The sequence below is a fragment of the Dromaius novaehollandiae genome, unplaced genomic scaffold, assembly GCF_036370855.1.
Source record: "Dromaius novaehollandiae isolate bDroNov1 unplaced genomic scaffold, bDroNov1.hap1 HAP1_SCAFFOLD_41, whole genome shotgun sequence".
Lineage (NCBI taxonomy): Eukaryota > Metazoa > Chordata > Aves > Casuariiformes > Dromaiidae > Dromaius > Dromaius novaehollandiae.
This window is the reverse complement of record NW_026991492.1, coordinates 2,380,995-2,404,126: the sequence shown is the minus strand read 5'-3', so window position 1 is coordinate 2,404,126 and position 23,132 is coordinate 2,380,995. Positions and strand designations below refer to the sequence as shown.

General features: G+C 52.0%; 2 protein-coding genes across 2 annotated transcripts; one reads left to right on the top strand and one right to left on the bottom strand.

The window, feature by feature from the left end:
* The first annotated feature begins 7,154 nt into the window (after positions 1–7,154).
* LOC135326967 (olfactory receptor 14C36-like) lies at positions 7,155–8,090 on the top strand. The gene has a single exon (XM_064504608.1). It carries the CDS (start codon positions 7,155–7,157, stop codon positions 8,088–8,090), a length of 936 nt encoding a protein of 311 aa, XP_064360678.1.
* A 4,504-nt stretch (positions 8,091–12,594) lies between these two features.
* On the bottom strand, positions 12,595–13,530 carry LOC135326966 (olfactory receptor 14A16-like). Its single transcript, XM_064504607.1, has one exon. The coding sequence runs from the start codon at positions 13,528–13,530 to the stop codon at positions 12,595–12,597; it is 936 nt and encodes a 311-aa protein (XP_064360677.1).
* Between the last annotated feature and the right edge of the window lie 9,602 nt (positions 13,531–23,132).

The window sequence follows — 23,132 nt, the reverse complement described above, 5'->3', positions numbered from 1 at the left end:
CCTAAAGTCACATCTAAACCCTACAGGCTGCTCTTTGTGGCTCTTTCTCCTTCTCATACTGTTTCCCACTACCAAGAAAAGCTCCATCATCTCTGAAACCACCCTTCAAGCAGTCACAGGCTACTACTCTACTGCCCTTTGCCTGCACTTCACCAGCTTAAAGAAGCCCGGGTCCCTCAACCTCTCCTCATGGACGGGGTTATTCCTGCCTAGGCACAGGACTTGACTGAGACTTCTCTTGTAAATCTTCATGAGGTACCTGTTGTCCGAATCACCCAAGTTCCTCAAGATCCTTCTGGACTGTAGCTCCTCCTGTGTCAAAACAACAAACAAACAAACAAAAAACAAACAAAAAAGAAAGAAACCAAAACAGCACCAATGAGTTAAGGGTAAGCAGGGGTGGGGCCGATTGTAGGGGAAGGGATCAGGATGGTAAAGGAGACAAACTTAAAAGGGGAGAAAGAAAAAAACCCAAGAAATTTGAAAGCAAAGTAAAGGACTGATCAAGGCTATCTTGGAGACTGAGGTGGAGGGGACCTCAGGAGGCCTCTAGTCCAATCTCCTTGCTAAGAGCAGGGTCAGCTCTGGGATCAGACCAGGTGGCTCTGGGCTTCATCTGGTCAGGTCTTGGAAACCTCCAAGGGAGGGGACTGCACAGCCTCTCTGGGCAACCACTTCCAATGCTTGACCATCCTCGTAATGGAAAAGCTTTTCCTTATCTCCTGCACAAACATCTCTTCTTTCAACTTATGCCCATTGTCTCTTGTCCTCCCACTGTGCACCCTGGTGAAGAGCCCTGCTCCATCTTCTGGATGACCTTCCCGTAGCCATTGGAAAGCTGCTATGAGATCCCTCCAAAGCCATCTCTTCTGCAATTGAACAAGCCCCATTTCCTCACAGAGCAAGTGCTCCAGCTCCCTGACTACCGTGAGGGCCCTCGGTCAAACTCGCTCCCAGTTATCAGCCTCTTTTTGTGGGAACCCAAACCTGGATGCAGTATTCTAGACATGGTCTAATGAATACTGACTAGAAAGCGATCATCATTTTCCTCAGCCTCCTGGCTGTGCTCCTGCTCAGACAGCCCACGATGCTTCTGGCCTTCTTTGCTGCCAGGGAATGCTGCTGGCTCATGTTTTGCCTCTGTCCCCCAGGACCCTCAGGTCCTTTTCCACAGAACCACTCCCCAGGCACTCAGGCCCCAGCCTGTATCACTGTGGGGTGTTGGTTTATCCGAGGTACAACATCTGGCATGTGTCCTTGTTGAATTCCATGAGGTTCCTGACAGCCCATTCCTCCTGCCTGTCTAGGTGCCTGTGAATGGCAGCCCTCGAGCATATGACTGGTCCCTCCCTCTCCCACTTTGGGGTCATCCACAAGTATGATGAGTTTTGCCTGTTCCATGTCACTAATACAGATGATAAACAGGGCAAGTTCCTGGAGAGACCCTGTAGTGCTCCACTTCTCCCTGACCTCCAGGAAGAGTACTACCCATTCACCACTGCCCTCTGAGCCTGACCATCCAAGAAGCTTTTTACCCATCCGGTTGTTTACTCTTCTAGACTGTAACGTTCTAACATGCATGCAAGAATATTGAGGGAGACAGTGTCAGACACCTTGCTAAAGTCTGGGTGAAAGACATTGACTCTTCTCCATGCACAATTACAGTCTTTTATTCATAGCAGGCAATCAGGTTGGCAAGGCACAATCTACCCTGGGCAAATCCATGCTAAGTGTTCCCAGGCACCTTCTTCTCCTTCATGTGCCCAGAACTGTGATCCAAGAGGACTCACTCCTCACCAATGTGAGTCTCAACTGCCTGCAGCTCCCCAGGTTGCCCTTGTGGCCTTTCTTGAAGATGGATAACAATTTGGAAGATGGTAACAATTGCTTTTCTCCAGTCATTGGGACTTTGCCCCATCTCCACAACCTGTCAAAGATGGTAGGGAGTGGCCTTGCAGTGACAGCAGTCAGCTCTCACAGCATCCTCACATGCAGCCCATCCAACCCCTCTGACTGGTGTAGTTTGAGTTCTCACAAGGAATCCCTCACTAACCTCATCCACCATTGGCTGTTTTTCTCCTCTGGAGTCCTGACTCAAGGCACAACAGCCCAGGAGACCTTGCTTGTGGAAACGGAAGCTAACCATGGGTTGAGTTCCTCAGACCTATCTGCATCTGCTGCTAGAGGATTCTCTGTCCCATTTAGCAGGGAGGCCACATCTTTCTTTTTATTCTTTGATTCTTACTGGAGCAGTAGCAGCTCATCTTCATGCCCTTGACATCTCCTGCAAGTGTCAATGGTAGGGGAGATTTTTCTTCCCTAACACCAAGCCTATGATGCTGGACAATATTTATAAAATCCTCCTTTGCCTCTCCCTTCTTCCCCATGCTGCATGCTGCCCTATTATCCTGGAGCTAAGGTGCAAGGTCCTTGTTTAGCCAGGTTGGTCCCCTGAAGTGTCTGCTAGTTTTAGCGAGTATCGGGATGGCCCATCCTTGTTGCTTGGCAGGTCTGTCCTTAAAGGCCTGCTGGTTTTGCTGATCTCCTGGGCCCTTGAGAGCTGCCTCCCATGGCATCCCCCACCAGTCCCCTGAACAGGCCAGAAATTCTGCTCCTCTGAAGTCCAGGGTCTGTACTCTGTTACTGTCCTTCCTCACGCCCTCCAGGATTTGGGACTCCACATTTTCATGGTCACTGTAGGTAAAGCTGACACTATCCTAGCCCTGACCAGTTCCTCCTTATTTGCAGTTTCCATATCCAGGATAGCATCACCCTTATCTGGCTTGTGCATTTCCATCTGCCCTTGCCTGTACCGCCAGCTGCATGCACTTGTGTATATCTGGGCTGCAGAGCCTCAGCTGTGGCACTGAGCGCAGACCGGTCATGATGAAACGTGTTACCAAGGGCCAAGGACACTGAATGTGCAATGGCCCCACTTCAGAGCAGAGAGATGCTCGCATAGATAACAGGCGGCAAAGCAGTGGTGAAAGGAGTTTCCTACTGAGAGACCAAACCCTGCAGTGCCCAAGGCCAGGGAGAAACAGAGCTGGGCTGTGCAGCCCTGGCAGGAAGGGGCTGGCTTCCCAAGCTGACTCTCCAGCACTGTTGGGCCTGTGACAGGGGTGAACCAATCTCCAGGCAGGACAAGTGCCACTGAAACATTCCCTGGACCTGGATGTCCTGTGATCCAGCCAACCTGTGGACATCACTAGCACAGTCCCAGTTCATATCATCTGAGGGCGTTAGAAGTTGTTCATGGAGAGAAAAGCTAGAAGTGTTTGAGAGTGCAGGGACTACGGTGGAGACCTCAGTGTGATGTGCCTCCCATCTATGCAGCACTGTTGGATGTAGACAGGATGGACTTTGCCTAAAGGCAATGGTGGGATTCAGTTGTTTGGGCACTGGTAGGAAACCAGAGAGGCCCTGGGGTGCTTTCCCAGCAATCACTCCAAAAGGACGTGGCTTTCCTGTAGGTCCCATGCTGAATTTACTAGAGACATGTGGTTGTGCTGGACACCCCAGGCATGGGACACGGCCCTGCCTACGGCCTATCTTTGTGTCACTGAATCTACTGTCTGCACTGAATTGCATTAGCTGTTTGTAATGTCGGGATCTGCTTGTGCCTCAGCTTCCTAGTGAGTGGAGCTCTAGTTGCAGTAGGCATCTAGGGTCATTTCAGATGGCCAAGGCAATTCCCCACCTGGCCACCACCTCATGCTCCAGAAGGATGTGGGTGTCATAGTTGCTCCATCAGAACAAGCAGATTCTGGCACATGCTTTGGACCACCTCTGTCTCTTCAGCTGTCCCCAAGTGTTTGTGTGTGAGCAACTGACTCCCACCCTCCATCTCCAGTGATTCCAATGGAGGGTTAGACAAGGAGCTCCCATGCAGACACCTCTGTTGTGCTCACTTCAGTTTTGGTCAAGGGAATCCCAGCTCCTGTGTGTCTGTGGAGTTCACAGGAGGGATCGGAATCCACTCCAGAACAGGGGTTTCTAGCCTGGCATAAGGTGCCCAGACTGACTCATCTGAATCAACACCTGAACCATGGGTAAATGAACTCCCTTCTTGTCCCTGCCTAGGTTCCTGCCTAGTGAAGGCACAGGAGTAGACACTTCCAGAGTGGGACATTTCCACCTCTTCCAGATAACCATCCTCTGATGAGACAAATTAAAATGCTGGAACCAGTCTTCCTTTGGTGCTTGGAGAGGGAGCATCAGTGATTATTTTAGTTTATTGCAGTGAACATTTCCCAGGAGGAGGGAGCACAAGGGACAGAGAAATTCAGGCCTTCAACTGGGCCTCTGCTCCTGAGTGGGGCCAGGCTCCTGGGATGGAGGGAGCTCATGGCAACCTGGCAGCACTGCCCAGACACAGCTGTGTGCAGGAGCAGCTCCTCTGCACAGAGCAGCAGGGCTGCGGGCACTGCCTGCTGCTGCTGACATGAGATGAGAGAAGGCAGGGAGAAGTGCAAGGCAGTGTGGAGTGGGAGGACAGAGGAGAGCTGATTGTGGGAGAAGTCTTCACAGCCCTTGGCATGGTAAGTCTCTGGCTGCAGGGCAATGCTACTGAGGTTTCTGGCGGGGTCTTGAAACCCATCCAGTCATACGATTGAATTTATAAGGATTGCTCTCCCGGTTTCTCCTTTGCAGAGGATAAAATGCTTCAGAGCGGAGATTCCCTGCCACAGTGCCACAGGAAAGGGGCATGCTGCTCCCTTCTCCCTGGAACAGCTGCAGGGGTGTGAAGCCGAGGTGTGCACACACCCCTGCCCAGGGCTGTAATTCAAAGCACTGTCCCTGCGCCCCAGGGTGCTGTGTGCCCAGGGCAGTGATGCTGCCGCCTGTGAGGGTCAGCACTCAGCCTGCTCGGGGAGCTCCCCACAGTGCTGCAGGGAGAAGCAGGGCAGGTTCATTTTCCCATTGAGAGGGTGCTGTGTGGGTCAGGGCTGCCCATAGCTCTAGCTCATGCACAGGACATTCCAGAGGGGACTTTTCAAAAGGAAAGTGAAGGCAGGGATTTCCTGAAAGAGAAGCCAATTTCCTGAGATGGTGCTTTAGATATCCTACCACTGGCAAGGGGAAAATGGAAATGGAGCTGTCAAGCTTGGACAACAGACTGAGACAGTGAGTTTCAATGAGCAGCTAATGTTTCTGCTAGGAACTTCTGAAAGTCCCTTCACCCATCCCTCAGTCTACAGACAACACCAGCTTCCCCTTTGCTGGCCTCATCAGGGTTTAGCTGACCTGCTCCTTAGCACCTGCAAACATGGGGATGCCCCTGGACAGTGTCCTGCTGCTGGTAGGTTTCTGCAGGGCAGAACTGAGCTCACTGAGGGAGGTGTCGGCACTGCAGGGACTGACCATGACTTGCTCAACTCCATCCGCCCACAATGTTTCTGTTAGCAGTTCCCTCTCATTCCCTGCCCATCTCTGCTGCCTGGAGCTGTCCCTGCTGGGAGTTGTTTCCCTGTCCCAATGTCTTTTCCAGGTTGGTGCTTACAGACTCCATCCCACCCTCTGTGTGCTCATTCCTGCCCTCCAGAAGCCTCCCACAGGCAGGGCACTGTCCAGGGGCACCTCTGTGCTTGCAGGTTCTAAGGAGCAGCTCAGACAAACCCTCACGAGGCTAGGAAGGTGATTCTGGTGGTGTCTGTAGGCTCAGGTGGGGATGAAGAGACTTGCCGAGGTTTCTCTCAGACTTTTTGGGGTGTTCAGCTGCAGTTAAGGCAACAGCCCTGTGTGTCCTGCATGGTGTTGTCTTCATGGCAGTGAGAAGCCCCAATCCCCTTCCAACCTGTGGGGCTGCTGGCAATGCATTTCATCAGGTTGAAGAATGAGCTGCCTCTCCTTTCAGGAGAGTCCATCTGTAGGACCCTTGACTGCTTCTCTGGGCTGTCCTGCCAAGCTGCAAGCTGCCCTCCAAAAATGTACAGCTTCCGTGGAGCATTTCTGCAATATCTGAGAGTCCTTGGTCTGGTCATGTGAGTCAGAAACCTTGTCACACTCTTCATCACCCTCTCCATTTCTGGGCTGAGAGAGAAGAATTTGGAAATCACTGTGAAACTGAACTCCTCTGCTCCCAGCTCAGTCCAGTGTCTTTCTTAGAGGAACTTGTGAGTGTGGTTGTCCTTCATCTGAGTAAGGTGCAAGTGCAGGACAGGGAAGGGCAAGACTCACTGACAGACCAGGTCCCATGACCCCCTACAAAGTCACTGCGAGTCCTTTTTCCCTCTTGGGATGCACAAGGGCTCAGGCTGAGACCAACTGAAATGCCAAAATTTCTACACCATCAAAGAATGCTCCCATGCTGAGAAGGATGCATCTAAAATGGACATACGTGTGTGTGTGTGTGTGTGTGTGTGTATACGCCATCATATATATATATATATATGTATATCAATATATCATCAGACTCCTCCACTGATCATTTTGCAGAGAAAAATGGGTTTCCAAATGTTGAACAGCCCTTCCACATACGGGCTGGACATATTCTGCTGTAGGATGTGTGCATCAGAGCTAGTCACTTCCCATTCTCTCTGCAGTGCCTGGAGGAAGGGTGCAAACGGTAAACTAGTGGAAGGACAGGGTCTATCTCATTGGAACAGAGACATCGAGAAAGGGTCAGGCACCCCCTGCCTTCACTTGACTGTTTCTCTGCCTTCCTGGAGTGAGAACTGGTGTGACTGATCCAGATCCAGACACCTCTGTTCAAGAGGGCAAGGCTGGGGGAGATGAATCTCTCACAAGGGTCTTCTCTTTCAAATACAGCTGGCATGAGAGCTGTGTTGAGCTCTCATTATGGTAAAGAGAGACTATTCCCACTGGTACCTGGACCAAGTCCCCTGCTCCCAGCACCCAGCGCCCATTCTCAGGTATCCCACCACATAGCAGGCTCAGTTTGACACCTCCATTTACCTGTGCCAGCAGAGCAGGGCTGACTCCTCTGGAGCCCACGGGCAGAGGCCCCTGCTCCACACAGCACACTCAGCCAGTGCAAACAGAGCTCCAGAAAGGGAGTTCAACGAAGGTAAAGAACAGAGGAAAGGTGGGGCGTTCTATGAGAAACAGAATGGGTTTGGCTCAGAGAAGGCTGCTCTAACCTGAAACTCTCTGTTCCTCTTTGGACAGTCCACAAAGCCCCAAGGAAGCAAATGTCCAACAGCAGCTCCATCAATGAATTCCTCCTCCTGGCATTCTCTGACACACAGGAGCTGCAGCTCTTGCATTTCTTGCTGTTCCTGGGCATCTACCTGGCTGCCCTCCTGGGCAACGGCCTCATCATCACAGCCATAGCCTGCAACCACAGCCTCCACACCCCCATGTACTTCTTCCTCCTCAACCTCTCCATCCTTGACCTGGGCACCATCTCCACCATTGTCCCCAAATCTATGGTTAATTCCCTGAGGGACACCAGGGCCATTTCCTACTCAGGATGTGCTGCCCAGGTCTTTTGCTTCTTCTTTTTAATTGCAGCAGAGTATTGCCTCCTCACAGTCATGGCCTATGACCGCTTTGTTGCCATCTGCAGACCCCTGCACTACGGGACCATCATGGGCAGCAGAGCTTGTATCCAAATGGCAGCAGCTGCCTGGGCCAGTGGTTTTCTCCATGCTCTCCTGCACACTGGGAACACCTTTTCAATACCACTCTGCCAAGGCAACACAGTGGACCAGTTCTTCTGTGAAGTGCCCCAGATCCTCAAGCTCTCCTGCTCTGACTCCTACCTCAGAGAAGTTGGGCTTCTTGTGGTTAGTCTTTGTTTCTCGTTGGGGTGTTTCATTTTCATTGTGCTGTCCTACGTGCAGATCTTCAGTGCTGTGCTGAGGATCCCCTCTGAGCAGGGCCGGCACAAAGCCTTTTCCATGTGCCTCCCGCACCTGGCCGTGGTCTCCCTGTGTGTCAGCACTGCAGCGTTTGCCTACCTGAAGCCCCCCTCCATCTCCTCCCCAGCTGTGGATCTGGTGGTGGCTGTTCTGTACTCGGTGGTTCCTCCAGCAGTGAACCCCCTCATCTACAGCATGAGGAACAGGGAGCTCAAGGAGGCCCTGAAGAAACTGGTTCAGTTGGTACTGTTTCAGCAGCAATAAGCTGTCCATCTCTCCTCATAAGTGATTTCCAAGAGATCTCAGGCAACGTTTGTGGTTTGGGCATTCTGTCTGTGATAAGCATGGTTGTTCATAAATGTCTGAATTCATCCCTCTTCTCCAGAGGCACAAACCCCATCTGTCTGATTCAGAGACCTTCCCTAAATCTACCGATCCCTGTGTCAGAGCTGGCCTCCCTCGCAGCATCTCTGTAATAAAAGGGGATTTCATCAGTACAGTGCCTGCAGGCTGGGCTCTTCTTCCAAAGTGGAAGACAGGAATGTGCTCAGGGAATTGCACCGGAAAAGGCCCTGTTGACATATCTGGGTTTTCCATGGGCTAAGGGGCATCAGCTCATAAAGTGATGTGTTAGGGAATGTGGGCTGGATTCAGTCCTCAGTTGTGGGGGCCCAGTGACCCTGAGGAAGGTGAGCGGTTAAGAGGTCTCTGCTGGGGACTGTCTCACGTATTACTGGGCTGGTGAGAGATTCTCATCCTTCTGGAAGGGAATATGCAACCAGCCAGAGAGCAGAGGGCATCTCCAGGGTCAGTTTGTGCCTGGAATGGGCAGTGAGTGGAGACTCCCAAAGAAAAGTGGAGTCACCCGAAGGTAAAGGGCCAAACCAAGGAATGCACCACATCAGGGCTCTGCACTCTCAGGAGAGGGAGTGGGCTGGGTCTAATGACACCCCTGAACACCTCCTGAGCAATGTGAAATGGCCTGTGATTGCTCCAAGCATCCTCCACAACCACAGATCCTGGGGAGGGTTTGTCAGGTGCAATGACGCTGGTCCATCTGGGTCTGCCCTCACCAGCACGGCCAGTGTGGAGTCACCCCAGGGCCCCACAGCCCACTCATTCTGCAGAGCAGCACTGCCAGCCTGGGGCCCCATGGGGAGCACAGGGGAGAGGTGCAGGAATGGCTAGCCAGGCCAGCATGGACACACTGACCTGGGGAAAGGCTCTCTGGGGAGCAGGGACGTCCCTGGAGAAGAGCAATTGTGTGCTTGTGGGGAGGAATAAATTAAAACCTGTTTCTGTGTGTGTCAGCTCCGGGCAGGCTGCTCTGTCACTGGAGCTGCCTGAGGAGCCCCGGGCCCAGGACTCTTGTGCTGTGCTGGGGAGAGGGGCTGCCCAGAGGGGCTGCAGGCAGCCAGGGTTAAGGATTGCTGGTCACGAGAGCAGTGGAGACATGGAGTGCCTGGCCTCCATTTCCTTGTGCCATTGCTGGTCCCCAGGTGTGGGGCTGATGGGGAGGCTGACACCCCTCCCTGTCCCCCCAGCAGCTGCTGTGCCCTGCAGAGGGGCTGGGGCTGTGGGGTGAGTGCCCAGAGCTCTGCAGCCCCCCTGCCACAGGCACTGCTGTGGGGCCACCCCAGCCTGGTCTGCTGTGCTGGGTGGGCTGGGGAGAGGGCAGGGGAGGTGGGGAGAGCTGGGGAGGGTCTGGGCTGTGCTGGAAAGGGCCTGGGAGAGGCAAAATGCCAGCAGGCAGCTCCCATGCGTGAATGGTGCCCAGAGCATGGGGAGGAGCAGGGAAATTGGGGCAAAGACCCCTGCCCTTGGCTGCATGGCTGGGGCACTGGACAGGTGATGCCTTTGTGGGCAGCCAGGCTCCAGGTTCAGGGTAGATGCCAGGTCAAGGGTAGGAGCTCTGGGATTTTCATGGGCTTCAGTGCAGCCGTGACTGTGGTGAAAGCAAGTGGGCAGAGCCAGGCACACGCAAGTGCAAAGGCTGGGGGTGGGAAAGGCAGTGTGGGGCTGGGGAAGGCCCTCCCTCTGCTCCCCATGGGGAAGAGAGTCCCCAGGTGATGCTGGACTCTGCTTTGGCTGAGGGGAGGGGAGCACAGGGCAGGGTGGAAGAGGCAGACGGACCCTCTCCTGATGCATGAGGGAGTTTTCCAAAGCCCGGGGCTGAGCCAGGCACCTTTGGATCTTCCCCCTGAGGCTCTCCCAGCTGGGCTCATTCTGCCCTGCCCTAGGAGCTCTCATCCTGCTGCCAGTCGAGCCAGAGCAGAGCTTAAGGAGCAAGAATTCATGGAGTCTCAGAGGAGTTTCAGTGGGGAGGGACCTCTGGAGGTCTCCACCCCAACCTCCTGCACAAACGCAGGCTGGTTGGAGCCCTACAGTCTTGTCTGGTGATCGCTGGACTGTGCCTGACCCTGGTTACCACCCTCAAACCTGGTCTGCTCTTTTTTTTCCAGGCACTGGGGGAGGGCACCTCCCATCAGTGGGGCACTGCCCTGCCTGCCTTGCCGGCACCCTTGACTCCTGGCTCTGCTTCCCACATGGAGCAGCCCCGCTCTTGCTGCTCCCGACAACATACTCTTTGTAGCAGGGGCCCCGTCACAAATGGTGCATAAACACTCAAGCTCTGACACAGAAAAGCCTGCTCTCCTAACTATGCATCATAAAATCAGACCCAAGTGCTTGTGCTCGCTTTTTCATCCAGATCAGACTTTCTGTGCAGTGGTACCTGGGTAGGAGGTGCAAATCCAAAGTCCTCCTTGCACCTTCAGATTGGCTGTCAGGCAAGGGTTGCTGCTGTGGACACATATGGTCACCTTTTGTACCTACAACCTTCTCTGGGATCTGCTCAGTGCCAGCTTCCCTTGCCCAAGTTTTCGTGACTGTAGTGTGGAGGCAGGTCCAAGGTAGACATGAGGAGTCAGGTGAGCAGGACGGGGACAGGGTCGGGTCAGGATCCAAGAGCTGCAGGGCTAGGCACAGGCAAATCTACAGAGTAACTCAGGCAAGGCCCAAAGACAAGGGCAGCAGCTCCCCAGCAAGGGGTATGAGGCCTCGCAATGAGGCTGGTCACTCTCTGCCTCCCCTGCTCTTGTGCCCAGCAAATATCCCTCCCTGTCTGCCTGCAGCCCCTTTGGCAACTCCTGCTGCCCCGGGGACAGAGCTGCCTGCCCTGAGCTGGTGACCAGAGAAACCTGTTTCTCATTCTCCTTTCCTCTCTCAGAATGCTGCCCTGCTCTTCTCCTGGGGCATCCCTGCTCCCCAGAGGGCCTTTCCCCAGATCAGTGTGTCCATGCTGGCCTGGCCATTCCTGCACCCCTGCCCTGTGCTCCCCGCAGGGCCCCAGGCTGGTGGTGCTGCTCTGCAGAGTGAGTGAGCTGTGGGGCCACGGGGTGACTCCTGACTCAGCTCTGGCCATGCTGGTCGGGGCAGGAATCAGACCCAGCTGGACAGGGATCACCACCACTGATACTGCTGACATGTGTCTGTGCTCATGGATGGTGCGCAGAGTGACCCCAGGGCACCTGCAATGGCAGGAGATGTGCTTGGGTGGGCACTCGCTCCAGCCTGTGGCGTTTCACTCAGGGTGCAGGAATCACTCTCCAGTGCCCCTTCCCTGGGCCTCCTGGGTCCCCACCGCCTCTCTGGGCATTGCAGAGCCCTCGTTTCCCCATGCATCCCTGGATTTAGTGCTCTACCTTCTAGTTACTCCACCATCTACCATGCCTCATTTTGTGAGGCTCCACTCACCCCAGGCACACGCTGTCCCTGCAGATCCCCGGAGCTCTCCTGGGGCTCCAATTCCCCTCCAAAAGGATGGGCATCGTCATCTGCACTGTCACCCGTGGGACAGCCCCGGGCAGGCAATTCAGAGACCATCCACTAGCTCCGCTGGCACTGGTCACTGGCAGATGAACCCTGGATCCAGCCCTCAGTCCCTAACAGATCACCCAGAGACTCTGAGCTCGTCCCCCAGATCCCATGGAGTTCACAAGCAGAGCAGCAGGCCCTTTTATGGTGCAATTTCTGTGGGTGTATTTTTGACTCCATCTCTGGAAGAAAGGCCAGACTTGGAAAGGCCCTGAGAAGAGAAAGTCCTGCTGCTCTTGCTGGATGTGTCTCCAAGAAAGCTGCAGCCCCCACACAAAGGCTATAGCAAGGAATTCCCTGTTGTGGCAGTGTGTGCTCGGTCCTGAGGAGCACAGGGTTTGTTCCCACAGGCTGTGTCAACTCTCCTCCTCTCCACTCCCCCTCCGCTTTGAGTTTTGGAGCTCTATAGAGGGAAGGGACCAGCCTGCAGTGACAGCAAGCTGCCACCCTTGTAGGAGAGAGGTGTGAGATCACACCCTGACTGTGGCCAGGGGAGCTGAGCTCTCCTAATGGACACGGGACCCATGGTCTCACCCTGCCTGCACTCATCTGAGCCTGACTTGGTGTCTCTGAGCTCCCTTAGTGTCAGAACCAAAAGAGACACTGCAAAGGGAAACTCTCCTCATTGCCCTGAGGGCATCTGAGGCAGCTCAGACTAGCAGGCTCTGAGGTTTCCCCATGTCTGCTGATGAAGGGGGAAGCCTGGCTTCCTACTTCAATCCCATCTCTGGGTCAGGTACCAATGAGAGATTCCTGAGGATAAGTGGCACAAAGCAAAGTATTTCTTCTTTTACAAGAATGTAATCAAGAAAAACAAGAAAGACAGACATGAACAACACATAGCTATGATGCCAAATACCCTGGAAATGAGGAGCAGATGCACATGGAATGGTTATTGGTGCTGACAGTGGACCCATTGAACCAGTTTCCTCAGGGCATCCTTGAGCTCCTTGTTCCTCATGCTGTAGATGAGGGGGTTCACTGCTGGAGGCACCACCGAGTACAGAACAGCCACCACCAGATCCAGAACTGGGGAGGAGAGGGAGGGGGGCTTCAGGTAGGCAAAAAATGAGGTGCTGAGAAACAGGGAGACCACGGCCAGGTGCGGGAGGCACATGGAAAAGGCTTTGTGCTGGCCCTGCTCAGAGGGGATCCTCAGCACAGCACTGAAGATCTGCACGTAGGACACCACAATGAAAACAAAACACACAAAGACTAAACAAAGACTAATCACAATAAGCCCAACTTCCCTGAGGTAGGAGTCTGAGCAGGAGAGCTTGAGGATCTGGGGAATCTCACAGAAGAATTGCTCCACTGTGTTGCCTTGGCAGAGTGGTATTGAAAAGGTGTTAGCAGTGTGCAGGAGACCATTGAGAAAACTGCTGCCCCAGGCGGCTGCTGCCATTTTGACACAAGCTCTGCTGCCCATGACTGTGCCATAGTGCAGGGGTCTGCAGATGGCAATAAAGCGGTCGTAGGCCATGATGGTAAGAAGGAAATATTCTGCTGAAAATAAGAAGACAAAGAAAAAAACCTGGGCAGCACATCCCATGTAGGAAATGGCCTTGGTGTTCCATGGGGAATTGGCCATGGATTTGGGGACAGTGGTGGAGATGGAGCCAAGGTCGAGGAGGGAGAGGTTGAGGAGGAAGAAGTACATGGGGGTGTGGAGGCAGTGGTCACAGGCTATGGCTGTGATGATGAGGCCGTTGCCCAGGAGGGCAGCCAGGTAGATGCCCAGGAACAACAGGAAGTGCAGGAGCTGCAGCTCCCTACTGTCTGCAAACGCCGGGAGGAGGAATTCATTCAGGGAGCTACTGTTGGACATTTGCTTCCTCTGGGCTTTGGAGGACTGTGCAGGGAGGAAAAGATATTGACAAATTAGGACCGACTTTGAACAAAACCCACAGCATTTCTCAGAGCAACTCCCCACATTTCCTTTCTCCTTACCAGGAGGACCTTCCTTCACCTCCTCTACTTCTGCTCTAGTCTGTGCTTTTTGAGTCTGCCATGGGGAACAGGGTCCTCTGCCCATGGGCTCCAGAGGAGTCAGCCCTGCTTGTTACACCGACACTCAGAATCAAAACGGGATGGTCAGTCATCGTGCAGTGACAAAGTGTCCTTGCAGGGCTGTCAGCGGGATTAGGTGAGACTCCTGCACCCTTGTTTGGCTCAGTTCTAATCCAGTTGGCTGGGGACCCACGTGACCACCCAGCACATGCATAATTCATTGCTGTTGACACACCTTAACTGCATAGTATGTAACAATTACTGCAGGAACACTTGGTATGGACTATTCACAAATGTCTTAGCTGTGTGCAATCTGATCACTTTTGCAGCAAGGACACCTCAGGACACTCCACCCAGGATGGTTATCAACACATTTCCGCATACAAATTGGACTAGACACAGCAGGATTTGCCACGGGGGAATTTCCAGAACCTTCAGAAATCCCCACCTGCAGGGCTGCCATAACTACCAGTCGAATATTTAATTGCCTAGGTCCAGTCAATCACCCAGTTTCAAGGTGGTCCGTTGCCTCATGACAACCTGTTCTCTCATCTGTGCAGATGACTGGCCAGGAAATTCTCAGGCCAGGCAAGGATCTAATGACAGAAGTGCTCTGGGTGTGCACACAAGCGTCGCCCCGGTAACAGCCCAACCACAAGTATGACTCCACAACAAAAGTGACTTTTCATATTTGAAACTCATCTGTAACTTCAGTTCCTTAGCTCTCACCTTGTGCTCTGCCACACTGGGTACATGGAGATAGCAAACAGCAGCATGTTTTTGGGGGTGGGGTGGGGGGCAGTTTTTCACCACACGTGGGGCACACCTATTGAAGGGACAGAAATCCTTGACTTTTTCAATTACTAGAGAATCCTGAGGGGCAAAAGTGTTTGGGTTAGTGCATTGCCCAAAAGAGGATGTCTCCTTAGGGAGACTTGGTGCATTCCCCAGCCCTACAGACTGCATCGCCCAAAGACCCATAGGCTAGGAGGGGTCTTGGACCCCTCCCTCCCATGCAAACACCTCCAGATCCAGGGCATGCAGGAAAGCCTGCATCTTGCTCAGCTGTGCACATCCCCCTGCAGAGGAGGTTTTGCTCTGAGCCACTCTGTCAGGCAGTGGTAAAGTGGGCACGTACAGGAGAGATGCACATCTGCTCTCCTGGAGGCTGGACTGCAAAGGAGGTGTCTCCTGCCCTGGATGCTGTGGCCTTGAGGGCAGAGGCTCTGCTGGGTGGCAGAGGAGACACAGGGGCTGGCTCAGGGGAAGGCATCTGCATTGCAGAAGCTGTCAGGGAACTGCCCACATCCCACAGCCTTTCCTGTGAGAAGTATCCTCTCTTTCATGCATCATACTGCTGCTGCCTGGCACTGTCCCAGGGGCAGCTACCTTCAGGTTTGCAGGTGCTAAGGAGCAGCTAGGACCAACCCTGAGGAGGCTAATAAAGATTATGGTGGTGCTGCGTGTAGGCAGAGGGGTGGCTGGAGGGATTTGCTGAGGTTCCTTGCAGACCTTTTGATCTCTCAGTGAAACAGTTTAGGAGTTGCAGTTACTTGTGTGAACTGAACAACTCTGTTTCCATTCCAGCCCTATCAAAGGATGGGGAGATTAAGCACAGACTCAGGAAGGAAAGCTCTGCCCTGTGCAGGTGTGACCAGCATATACCTTCCTTTGGAAAAGTCCCCTTCAGAAAATGTCCTGGGGGTGAGCTAGAGCTGAGAGCAGCCCTGAGCCATGCAGCACCCCCTCAACAGGAGAATGAACCTGCCCTGATTCAGGTTGCTCGTTCCACCCACAGCTTCTCCCTGCAGCACCATCATGGGGAGTTCCCTGGGCAGGCTGAGTGCTGACCCTCACAGGCAGCAGAGTCACTGCCCCGGGTGCACAGCACCCTGGGGTGCAGGGACACTGCTCTGAATTACAGCCCGTGCAGACCTGGGTGCACTCCCTGGCTTCACACCCCTGCACCGTCCCCTCAACAAGGTAGTCATGATGCTCTGTCAATCTGACAGTGTGGCTGGGAATCTCTGCTCTAAAGCACCACCTGCTCCAAACAGGAGAAGCTGGGAGAGCTGCCCTGACAGACCCTATCAGCTGTGGAAGGTGCCAGCTGCAGAAGAAACCTCCAGGAACCACAGCAGCGTTGTCCTGCAGCCAGAGACTTACTGTGTCAAGGGCAGTGAAGATTTCTCCTCACAGTGAGCTCTCAGCCATCCTCTCATTCCCCACTGTCTTTAATTTCTGAGCAGCTCATCTCATCCTGGCACCTGCAGGCAGTGCCCTGAGTCTTGCTGCTCCTTTAAGAGCAGCTGCACCAGGACAGAGATGTGTCTCTGCAGCACCTGCCAGGTTGCCATGGGCTCCTGCAGTCCCAGGAGGCAGATCCAGCTCAGGAGCAGAGGCCCAGCTGAAGATGTGACTTTCTCTGTGCCCTGTGTACCCTCAAGATGTTCCTGGGACTCCAGGGTTGACAGTTCCTGAAAGGCAGCAGGGTCACCCAAGGGAAATGTCCACTGAAGTAGCCTAACATAACCACCGATGGTCCCTCTCTAAACAGTGGAGAGAGACTGAGTCCAATATTGCAGCTTCTCGCATCAGAGGATGGTTATCTAAGAGGTGGAAATGTCCTACTCTGGAAGGGCCTGCTCTCATCTTACAAGACAGGACAGCTGGACAGGGACAAGAAGGGAGTTCATTTACTCATGCTTCAGCAATTGGTTTAGAGGAGTCAAGCTATGTTTTAAATACTGATTTAAAAGCTCCCAATATGGAGTACGATTCAGTTTCCCTCTTGTGCCCTCCACAAACTCACAGGAGGTGGGATTCCCCTTGCCCTAGTTTTGGGGTGCATAGTATGGCTGTCTGCTCCTTGTCTAAGCTTCTGTTGTAATCAAAGGAGGGGGAGGGTGGGAGTCAGTTGTTCATACACAAACATCTTCTGACATTGGAAGGGTCAAAGGCATCTCCTTGCTCTGATGTAACAACTAGGAGACCCACATCTTTCTGGGGCATCAGCTGCCAGGTGGAGAATCTCCTGGGCCATTTGAAATGACACTAGCTGCCTAGTACTGCAAGAGCTCTGCTCACTATAAAGCTGAGACCTATGCAGATCCTGATGTGGCAAACAGCTGATGTAATTCAGTGCAGACACTTGGGTTAATGCAATGACAACAGGCCTGCAGGGCCATGTCCCATGCACGGGGTGTCCAGTACAAGCACCATGTTTCTAGCTGATACAGCACAGGACCTACAGGAAAATCATGCCCTTCTGGAGTGGTAGCTGGACAAACACCCCAGGGCATCTCGAGTCTCCTCCCTGTTCCCAAACAAGGGATTCTCAGCACTGCTTTTAGGCAAAGTCCATGCCACCTACATCCAAGCACGCTGCAAAGATGGAAGGCCCATCACACCAAGGTCTCCACACACATGCCTACACTCAAATCCATATACTTCTCCTCTCCCTAAAGCTTTTCTCACCCCCTGATTATATGAACAGGGTCTGTGCTAATGATGCAGCCACAGCACAGCTGGTTCACAGGGTGTTCAGGCCTAGAGACTTTCTCAGTAGCACCTTGTGCTTCCTGGAGATCCAGTCACTTCCATCACAGACCCCAAGGTGCGGCAGAGTCAGCTCAGGCACCAAACACCTCTCCTACCATGGCTGCATGGCCCAGCTCTGTTCCTCTCTGGCCTTGGGCACTGCAGGATTTGCTCTCTTAGTGGGTGCCTCACATCATCATTACATCACCATCTGTTCTCTACGCCAGCAGGTCTCTGCTCTGAAGTGTGACCCTTGCATACACAGTGTCCTTGGCTCTGGGGAACAGGTTTCACTGTGACAAGTCTGCACTCAGCCCTGGTGCCACAGCTGAGGTTCTGCAGCCCAAATATACACAAAGGCACAAAGCCTGGGCCACAAACAAGAGAAAGGGGAGAAGCACAAGCTGTCACAGAACTGCAACACCTGTAAGCAACCTGAGGAAGTCTGTGGATCACAGACCCTGGTTCTTATGGGAGGACTTTAATCTCCCTGACATTCACTGGGAAGGCACTGCAGCAGGGTGCCAAGACTCCAGGAGGATAGTGGGGGGTGTGGAGGACAACTTCTTAGCACAGCTAAGCCAGATATATCAAGAGGGGTGACACTTTCCTGGGCCTGGAACTTGCAAACAAGAAGGAACTGTTCAGGCATATGAAAACCAGTGTCAGCCTTGCCTGCAGTGGCCACGAGCTAGTGGAGTTCCTGCTCCTGAGGGGAGCGAGGAAGAAGAATAGCAGAGTCCAGACTCTGGATGTCAGAGGAGCAGACTTGGACCTACTGGGGAGACTGGTAGAGGGAACCCTTGGTTGCCAGCTCTAAAAGGCAAAGGAGCTCAGGAAAACTGGCAGGTCTTTAAGGACAGCATGCTCCAAGCTCAAGAATGGCCCATACTGATACCCAGGAGAACAAATAGACATCTCAGCAGACAAGGTGGCTAAACAGGGAACTTGCCCCTGAGCTCTAGTACAAAAAGGCAGCACACAGGAATGGGCAGCAGGGAGAGGCTGTAAAGGGAGAATTTTAAAATGTTGTCCAGGGAAGTGTGGAAGTGGTTAGGAAAGCCAAAGCTCCTCTAGGATTGATGCTTCCAAGGGATGTCAAAGGCACAAAGATGATCTGCTATTCCTTCAGAAACACTCAAAGCAGAAACAAAGAAAATGTGAGCTCATGGCTGAATGGGGCAGGGAATCTGATAACAGCAGATGCAGATAGGTGTGGGGAACTCAATGCCTTTGCTTCAGTCTCTACCAACAAGGTCTCCCAGGCCATTGTGCTTAGAGTCAGGACTCCCAAGGAGAAAAACAACCAGCAGTGCCTGAGGGTTGAGTCAGGAGTTATTTGCAAGAACACAGGTCTACAGGATTGGATGGGCTGCAGCTAAGGGTGCTGAGAGAGCTAGCTGCTATCTAGCAAGGCCTCTCTCTATCATCTTGGAAAGCTGTGGAGACTCAGGGACATCCCAATGACTGCAGAAAGGCCAGTGTTGCATCCACCTTCAAAAAAGGCCACAAGGACAACCTGGGGAATTACAGGCAGCTCAGGCTCACTTTGGTCAGGAGAGTGTCATGGACTGAGTCTTCTCCGATTTCTAGGTAAACAAAGGAGAAGAAGGTGACTGGGAACAGTCAGCATGGATTTACTGAGGGGAAATCATGCCTTGCCAACCTGACAGCCTTCTGTGTTAAAAGAACTATATTTGTGGGGGAATGGAGAACAGTGAATGTCAGTTAACTCAAGTTTAGGAAGGCTTTTGGCACTTTCTCCCACACTATACTTGCATCCCAGTTAGTATGCAAGTTAGTCAGACAGTAGTGTGCCCGGGCAGCAAGGAAGGGCAACTGCCTGAAACAGGCTGAAAGCCTCTGACAGACCTGATGTCTTTGTCCCCTATGGCTGTTGTCTCTGCCACTGAGGCCTATGAGTAGACACCAAGGCCTCACTGTCCCCTTGTCCCCTGGGGAGTCCAGGAGGTCTCAGGTCATTGTCCTGCATTCAGCATTGCACACCCCGACCTGCACACTGCCCCCAGGAAGAGCCATGGAAAACACAGGGGGAAAGGATCTCCCTTCCCAGGGTCTCAGTGTCCATGCTTGGCCATTTTGCTTGAAAAACACATCAAGGGTTAACATGGCATCAGAGCCACCTGCACATTTCCTTTGCCTACCTGTAATTGGTGATTACAATTTTCTGCTCTCATCAGCCCCCAGTGAGTCTTTGCTGGTAATGGCCCTCAGTGGGATCTATTAATGCTCTACAGCAGTTTGGGATTTGCTTCTGACTTTGACTTGAACATTTTGTTCCATCTCCTCACAATAGCTGAGGTTCATGGACTCAGCACCAAATACACCATGGGGCTCATTACAGTGTAAAAAGGCCCTGATGAACCACGACTCTCCCTATAATTTTCTTGAAGTAATGTACGGCTAATTGGACTGATTTCAGCAGTGTAGCTGGAAGAGGGTGACTTCAGTTAGAACATCATATAAAGGTATTTCTTTAAGGTTTTTAGGATTAGTATTCTTATTCAGCTTTCTGAATAAGTGACAGCAACATTCTCCAAATGATATAGATTGAGAGTGTCTCCTAAGGAAGTCAGGACATGTAGGAAAAGCAGTGTCCCAGAGGTCAGACACTGTACAGACAATCTTCCTCCCCATCTCCCCAACCCTGCCATTTCTCTCATCAGCCACCTGGGACTTGTATCACTCCTGTTAAAGTCAAACCTTTTTCCACTGAAGTCTGTAGCTGAATGTTGTATCTCACATGCCCCAGTTCCCCCCTGCTTTCCTTAGAGAACTAGCTGCAAATAGACACAGAAGAATTTTTCTTAATTGCAAGCCAGAAAAAAAAAAAGGCATGCTATAGTTTGGTAAAATTAATTACACTCCTGAACTGTATGCTAAGTCCAAGCTGCCTCCAGTAAGGTCCCCTTTCCACAAGGGATAGCCTGGCTAGAAATGTTTTGGATAGACAGGAAATGCTAGATAGAAACAGAATAAGGACTTGCCCAGAGGAACAAACTAGTGAAAGACGGAGCAAGCTTTAAACTCCCCAAAGCACAAATCAGCAGTGCGGTATGGGAATGAACAAAGAGTGATGGAAGAAGTTACAGTGTTATACTGTCCAGAGAGTGTGCTGTAAAGGGATGTTAGAAATTGTTAATGTAATCATGTGGCGGACAGATGAGTGAACTTTTGCCTTAAACATTTCTTGGTACATAAGGTGCAAGCAAACCATAACCCCGAACAAGCCATCTGTTCCCAGCGGGAACAGGACTGAGCTGCTGCGACCCCCAAAATGGTCTCCCTGCAACCATTCAGGACACACCGAGCCTGTGCTGAACCAGACTACTATCGGGCAGAGACTTTGGGACCTGGACTGCAAATTACTGCTGCTTAGCACAACTTCTATAAAGCTTGCTTAGCATGAGGAGCTAAATTTGCTGAAGCCTTAGGCCGCACTCCCTAGTTCGGTGAGAAAGGGCCCCAGAGCTGGTGCAGGCAGGGAAGACAAGGGGGTTACCAGCAGTTTGCATTCCCATGCTTCACGCTCCGGGAGGAAGGATGTCAAGGCATTGAAGTGAGGCCTGCTTGGGCACCGGGACCCTGGGGAGCAGGGCCTCCTCTCGCTGCGGAAACACTGCTGACTGGGGGGTCTGGGCTATCTCGGGGTCCAGATCATATTCCCTTTGTCTGGACCTTGGGAAATAACACCTACCGTCACTGCTGGGGAAGTAATAAATTGTCAGGGCCTTGAGAGATAAGGGCAAGACCCGAAGAATGAAAATGCATCTGTCAGCAGAAACCACAACAGTAAATAACCTACCTAGGGACCCAATAAGGAGCAGGAGACCCCAGACCTAAATATTCCTATTGGTCCAAACTACTGTGTGAAGGGCGGAGAGCTTAAGATTGGAAAGTATAATTGCCCAGGGATTTCTTTGTTCGGGGTCCCTCTTCGGAGGCACCCAACTTGAGTTGTAACTACTGCACGCATGTCATTACAATTTATTTATTTAATTTGCCTTAATTTGGCTCCGAACTTTTCAGTGGGAACCTAGGGTCGGACCCTGCTCGAGTTGTAATTACTGCACACGCTTCACTAAAATTTACACCCCGGGTGAAGAGGACCAATGGGATGCCGCTGGATCCATGGGTGGTGATATCACTTTCTCTCTCTCTCTCTCTCTCTCTCTCTCTCTCTTTTTCTCTCTCTCCTCCCCTTCGTCTTTCCCCACCTTTTCTCCCCACTTTGTGGAAAATAAAGTTAAAAGGTTGTACGATATGTGACTGGTTTTAGCGTCTTAATCTCGTCCTTGGGATCGTAACGAACCCCCCCCCCCCCCCCTCCGATATTGGATCGGGACAGACTCAATGACCTCTACCAAAAAAAAAAAAACCACACATTTCCTTTTATATCCCCAAATTTAATTTCTTTTTAAGAGTGAGTCCCCTGTGATTCACTTCAACAAACTTCTAGGATCCAAATCTCTGCTGGTCAGGGAGACTTCACTGATGGTCAGAATCAGCCACATCAGAGAATGACAGATGCTCTTCTAAGATGGACTCCTGAAACAGGCAGGATGACTCCCTCTCTGGAGATGTGGGGATGCTGGTCTCTTGTCATGGACTTGGGAGGGACCTGAGGTAACAGGTGAGGCTGAGGTGACTTTGACACAAGAGGCTCTGTGAATTCGTATGTGCAGGTGTTCAAGGCCATTTGAGGACGTCCTGCCTGGCCTTAAACTGCCTCCCTGAAGGGCACAGGATTTCTGTATGTGATGTATACATGCCCAGGGCACCTGGAGTACCACTAGATGCCTGCAAGAGGTACCATCCAAAGGAGCTTCCTCTTTTAGCCTGCCTTCGCACCCAGTGAGGCATTTCTAGAGGGATACAACTCATCTTATGTGAATTGTCTAAATTAGCTCAAATGACTTGTATCCAACAGTAGATGTTTCTCCTCACTAACTACAAAGGAAGCTCAGGGAGAGACATCTCTATGGTAGCCATCCCCAGTGAGGTAACTGAGTGCTCCTACCTCTGTTTTTCTTGGTCCAGAGAACTCCTTGACCCTTCTGTGGAATCACACTCCATCACTCCATCTTGACTTTTTGACTTCTGCATGAGGCTGAAGTCTACACAAACTCCCTCTTCCCCCTTCCCCTCCCATCAGGGCAGAGATTCATCTCTCCCTTTGCTCAAACAAACAGGCAGTTACTGAGGCATGAAAAAAAATTGCAAATTACTCCTGCCTTCTCCACTTGCACTCTAGATCATCACCTTTTCCCCCAAAAGCATGATCCCTTGTGATGTCCCATAAAACTCCAAACAACAGCACACACCAGAAGATAAGGCATCCAACAGCAGGACATGCAATGCCAAGGAAGTCTTACTGCTGATAAGGCTCTGGAGATCAAAAAAGTAGGGAAAGGCTATGTGGAGTGGAAGTTGTAGAATAATTTAGGAGAATGACTTGAAAAGAGGTCAGAGACAGCAATTGTTCTGGTTTGGAGGGCTGGCAAGGCCAGGGGAGTGAGGTCTCTTCCCTCTAGAAAGCACTGACTCAGACTGAGAGCATGAGGGTGCTGAATGGTTCTAAGGTCTGGTCAGTGCACCCCAAGACTTTCATTCTCTGTGGAGCACCAGCGAATGGGACATACAAGCTTCTGTTATAGTCAATGGAGACCAACTGCTTAAATACAGGCATCTATGAGCCAGAAGATTTAATCAGCTGGTTCTGAGCCAGAAGTGTCTGGTGTCTTTTCTTCCATCCCATGTAGGCATTTAAGATATCCTAGAATATCCTAGAATACTAAAAAGAGCACTACATGCCCATGTTTCATCAACTAATCATTTCCCTACATTTGTTCAGCAAAA

Excerpts from the sequence above, each read along its gene's own strand:
- LOC135326966 (XM_064504607.1), bottom strand. The coding sequence starts at position 13,530 with ATGTCCAACAGTAGCTCCCTGAATGAATTCCTCCTCCCGGCGTTTGCA.
- LOC135326967 (XM_064504608.1), top strand. The coding sequence starts at position 7,155 with ATGTCCAACAGCAGCTCCATCAATGAATTCCTCCTCCTGGCATTCTCT.